This window comes from Podarcis bocagei, assembly GCF_964188305.1.
Source record: "Podarcis bocagei genome assembly, chromosome: 16".
Taxonomy (NCBI): Eukaryota; Metazoa; Chordata; class Lepidosauria; order Squamata; family Lacertidae; genus Podarcis; species Podarcis bocagei.
The window spans coordinates 39,679,478-39,684,549 of record NC_138142.1 but is presented as its reverse complement, the minus strand read 5'-3'; the positions used below and the strand labels follow the sequence as shown (position 1 = coordinate 39,684,549).

At 43.2% G+C, this 5,072-nt stretch overlaps 1 protein-coding gene across 2 annotated transcripts; it reads right to left on the bottom strand.

The window, feature by feature from the left end:
- Nucleotides 1-622: 622 nt before the first annotated feature.
- On the bottom strand, nt 623-5,072 carry LOC308576360 (uncharacterized protein). Of its 2 annotated transcripts, XM_081175632.1 has the most exons (6): nt 4,476-5,072; nt 3,894-4,229; nt 2,769-3,080; nt 2,555-2,671; nt 2,084-2,130; nt 623-1,307 (listed from the first exon to the last, which is right to left on the bottom strand). In XM_081175632.1, the coding sequence occupies exons 1-6, from the start codon at nt 4,552-4,554 to the stop codon at nt 1,257-1,259; spliced, it is 942 nt and encodes a 313-aa protein (XP_081031758.1). In that variant the 5' UTR covers nt 4,555-5,072; the 3' UTR covers nt 623-1,256. The 2 variants fall into 2 exon arrangements, 1 of the variants encoding a protein (XP_081031758.1); XR_014003188.1 differs by lacking the exons at nt 3,894-4,229; nt 4,476-5,072 and adding an exon at nt 3,376-3,479 and having other exon boundaries at nt 2,769-3,220.

Below are 5,072 nucleotides of genomic sequence, written 5' to 3'. Positions count from 1 at the left end.
CACGTTTTCACGCACAAGCAGCTAATCAAACCCTCACAGGCTCCTTTCTGAGAAATGTCAATACCCCACGTCAACAAGCCTCCCTCTTCGCTTGTGTGATTTGTTCAGTGCAAAACTTTCTCAGAATGGTAGAAATTTCTTGAACCACCTCCTCCCCATGTAGAATTTCACTATCTGATGTCAACAAGCCACAAATGCACAGCAAAAGTGGCTTTTAGTTAGGCACAGCAAACGCTTTTTGTCACAAGTGGCCCCATGGCATCGTCACACCTCAAATTCCTGCACTTGCAAAAAGCCACAGTCTCCCCCAGCCCGCGAAATGCAAAATTGCCCCATTGTGGTCCTTGAGAGCGATAAGATCTCCATGTCTCAAAAGCTCCTGCATTGGTCACAGCAGGTTTGCCACAGAGAGCAGCAAAAGGCAAAAGACGTTACATCTTACATTCGCCGCTTTTTATTTTTATTTGTGGCCACCTGCAGAGTGTTTGCATTTTGCAAGAGGTATTCAGCTGCCTGCTGGAAATGAAGTTTTGCACAATTGAGAGAGATTAAGGTGCTCTGAGGCAACAAATCTATCACATAAATATATATATATATCTTCCCAAATCAGAGTCTAGCTGTAGCCTTATGAGGCTTTGCCCTCGGGTGGGAAAAATATTGCGCCCGGGAAAGGGAAGTGGGAGTCAACAGACACTCAAGGAATAGTTTCGGAGAAAAGGTTTTTTATTTCTACCATCCATGAACTGGTAGAAGGAGCAAGTGTGATAGTTCACAAAAAGCATGCACGAGTTCACAATCATGTGCACAAACATATATACCCTTCCAGATCCCCCCCCTTCTTCCAGAGTCCTGCCCCTGAGTTCCTCTGAGCATGAACAGAAAGCTGTCTTGGGACTATTTTGGACTCTTCCCAGGAAAGGGGGAATGAGAGCGGTTCAGCATGTCCAAAGATGTTGCAACTGAATGAGATAAGATTCGTTTCTCAGGCCCGAGTATTCTTGGCATTGACAGAGGCTATTCATTTGCTTTTAAAAGTAACATTTTGCCTATGCACAGCATCTTGTGATAGAGCAGAGGAGAGCAGAGAAAAGCTGTTTTGGATTTTTAGAAGACAAAAGGAATTCTGGACAGTTTTGAGGCCTGGGGTGATTTCACAGACAGGATTTGGGTATCCTGTCACTTCATAGCAACTGATGCTTCTCAAACGTCCTTCAAAATTTTGGATTTCTTCCCTTGCACTGTTGGTCTTCTCTTCCTCACATCTTAGGTCTTGCCTGAAAGACCAGTTGGCCATAGGAAATTTCATCCTGTTATAAAATTTGGAGGAGAGGACTGTTAGTTGCTTGATGGCTTAAATTCAACGCCATTTTGGCCATGTTAGAAGCATCCAGACCTCTCTGTCTCTCTTTCTTATTTTTCCAGTTTTAAATACAGTTCTCCACATCTAGGGAAGCTTTTAGTGTCTGATGTTTTATCACTTTATTAATACTATTATCATTAATTCTGTTGGGAGCTGCCCAGAGTAAGGTTACCAGACGTCCCTGTTTCCTGGGGACAGTACCCGGATTTACAGCGTTCTCAGCATTCACACGTATGTAGCGAACAATAAGTGCCCCCGGAATCATTGAAAAAAATCTGGTAACCTTAGCCCAGAGTGGCTGGGGAAACCCAGCCAGATGGGCTGGGTATAAATAATAATGATTATTATTTATGCAGCAATTTGAGGGTTTTTTTTTTATTTAAAAAAGCTTCAAGAAAACCATACAACATTTTAGTGCAGATTCCATTTTGTATGCACTTTTGACTCATGAACAGATTTTCTCAAGTAATTATCCCTAATGGGATGTATTTTTGTACATTATTTTCATAAATATATTCATTTTTGTGAACATTGTCTGGATGGAGAGCTACACTGCAAAATATGGGCAAAATTTGTGGAAGTGCAAACTTCAAACGTTGGCTGTGTTTCAGTTCTCATAGTGTTTCAGGAAGTGCAAATCTGATAGTTCTGAATTTAATGCAAACGGAATCAAATTTATTCCCCATTCCTATCACCCATCTATATTTTAAAAAGAGTCCTTACCTGTATTTCCTCTGAAGGAGGAGGTCCAGACATCTTGGTGTGACACCCTTCGGGAGCAAAACAGTTTTACTATATTTGATTATTAAACAAATTTAACACAAAAACAGATGTATGTGCTATCATTAACAACACATGACACACTTTTAAAAAAGGCTTTAAGATTCCCCCCCCCTTGAATGTTGTCGAGGGCTGCCAAAAAGTGGTTGGACCACCCTGATACACACATACACAAATTTAATATTTGATTTTTACAGTATTTTCTTATGCACATTTTGCACTGTTTCATACAACTGATTTTTGTTGATTAAGTGATATATATCTTGCTAATTAAAACATAAAACAAATAGTGGGAAGCTCCGGCTGCCTTGTGCACTACAGGCAGCAAAATTTCCTTTTCCCCTCTGCGTAAAGAGACACTGACCTAGGGCATATTGTCATGGTTCTTTCCCGGGGTGTAGCTCCTCATATTACCTGGGCCAATTCGTATCCAAATAAAACTCAGGAAGATGAGCAGTGATGCCAACACACCAACGACAGCAAACGACACTCTGTAGACTTGGCAGTTCCCATTATCGTCTGTGGAAGAAGCTTTCAAAAAAGGAGAGAAAGAATATATAAAAAAACCCCCAGCGTTGCTTACTCAGGAATTTCTGCTGTCAACAGAAGTCAACAACGCATCACTCACATGCATTGAACATGGCGGTCCTTTTCACGCTGGTGCTGGAGGAGTTGAACTTGACTTCGCAGGTGATATTTCCCCCACTGCTGTGTAATTCCATGGGGAAGCGAAGGAGACTGACAAAGGTTAAGGATCCACTGTTGTTTTTTGCTAAAAGGGTCCAGGCCTCATGAGGGAGAGCTCCCGGGACGTCCCAGGAAACCTGGACTAAGTTGCACGCTCCATGGACCACGCAAGCAAGCTGGTTTTGCAGCTGGGAAGACGGCCATTGCTTAGTGGGTTTTAAAAGCATCACCCGGGTGCTTGCAGTATAACTGTCTGATGACAAAAAAAAACAGGGAGAGGAGAGATTCATCATTGCATAATTTCATCCACCTCTATCCTGCCCCCTCTTATTTGCCCTTTCTAAAAACTAAAAAGCACCAAACTCTCCTCCTCCATCGTCTTCTGAACCTTTACTGGCTCTACAATCAGTGGCGTAGCGTGGGTTGTCAGCACCCGGGGCAAGGCAAGTAATTTGCGCCCCCTAACCCGTGGATTCGTGCCCCCTAACCCTAACCCCCAGATGTTGCGCCCGGTGCGGCCGGCCCCCCCTGCACCCCCCACGCTACACCACTGTCTACAATATCCCTTTTCAGGTGAGGTAACTTGAACTGTACACAGTATCCCAATTGTGGCTTGCATGAGATATTTGTGTCATGCAATTATGATGCGGGCGGTTTTAATTTTTATCCATTCCTAAGGATCCCTAGGATGGATCTGCCTTTCTCAATTGTTCTAGGAAAGCTGTATCTTCATCAGGAGGTTTGGGGTGAGGCCCCCTTAAATGCTATGGGGAAGGGCTGGGCTAATGTTTTGCTCATGCAAAGGCCAGAGCAGTTTCTTAGAGAGAATCGTAGGAAACAGCCGAGCAGTTGAGGGCTGTGGCAGACCCTCCATGAGATTCTTGGTGCCAATGGAGGCCGAACGAGGCTGGTTTCTGGTATTTTGTGACAGGATGAAATATGTAAGAGCAGGGCTAGAATTCAACAACAGCCTTGCCTGCAACGTATGAGATGATCTTGAGGACAGATGCTAATTTAACTGCCCCACTGAGTGGTTCTAGTGTAAATCTCAGACCTAATCTCTTACCTCCAACAACCAGTAGGCATAATCCTTTCCTGACATTATAATTTTTTGTGACACAGAAATATATGCCAGAATCCGACCTCTGGACATTCAAGATCTCCAGCGTTGAGTTTTGACTGTAAGCTTTAGCTCTGCAGACAAATCTGTCCCCAGTTTTTCCATCGTTACAATGTTTGACTAAAACTGGAAATCTGCTTTCTCTTCTTTTATACCAACTGAATGATAATCCGTTGTCCTCAATTTTTTCGGCAGAAGTGCACGGAATCTGTGCCGACTCTCCAATACCCACAAACTGGAACTTCTGAGTTGGATACAGGAACAAAAGTTGGGCTGGAAGCACTGTGGAGGGGAAACGCCACAAGGACCGTTAACGGCTGCAGTTTTTCACCCCTGACTTTTTAACACCGCTTCAGGATCTCTACATTGCCCTGTGACTGAAACATTAGAAATCAGATGCACATTTAAGGAAAAAGTGGGAAATGTTTTACCAAAACTACAGAAAGTTTCAGAGTCTATAAAAAATATTCAACTCAATCGCTTTCTCAGGTTTTAAGAGTTGGGCAAAAGCAGCAGAATAAATCTTACCTGCGGAGGACAAAACAAGGTATGTGGTCAACAACATTGCTGAAAGTAGCGGCAACAGCCAGAAGTCCAGAGCCCACATCAAATGTGCAGCAGCTTCGGTGGAAAAGGTTTAATGTGACACCAGCTCCTTGCCAGAGAACCACCTTCATGTGGGCGTTGCAGTGGGGTGATGGGGGCCATTGAGAAAGGTCAGCAGGGCTTGTGATAAAGTAAAAGCATTCTGGGAATTGATCTATAACGAGCTAAAAAAGATCCTTAGATATACTTTCCCCAAAAATCCAGAAGCACTTTTGCTGGGTTTGATGGGAGAGGAAATTGCTAAGACTAATTCTGTACGCCACGACGGCAGCAAGAACTTTATTAGCTCAAAAGTGGAAAGTGCAGGAATTGCCAACGATTGAGGAGTGGCAGACGAAGATGATGGACTATGCGGAATTAGCCAAGCTGACCGGTAGAATCCGGAACCAAGACAACCAAAAGTTTCAAAGAGGCTGGAGTAAATTTATTGGGTATATGAATAATTGTGGCAAAAATGTGAAGACACTAGCTGGATTGAAATAAATCCTGCAATGAAACCTAAAACATTTTATAACTTTC

What these genes read in the sequence shown, in the direction of transcription:
- LOC308576360 (XM_081175632.1), bottom strand. Translation starts at nt 4,554, where the DNA reads ATGTGGGCTCTGGACTTCTGGCTGTTGCCGCTACTTTCAGCAATGTTG. An exon ending in GACCGCCATGTTCAATGCAT is followed by an intron (nt 2,672 to 2,768) that starts GTGAGTGATGCG and finishes CTTTTTTGAAAG; the next exon opens with CTTCTTCCACAGACGATAAT. An exon ending in TTGGATACGAATTGGCCCAG is followed by an intron (nt 2,131 to 2,554) that starts GTAATATGAGGA and finishes TTGCTCCCGAAG; the next exon opens with GGTGTCACACCAAGATGTCT.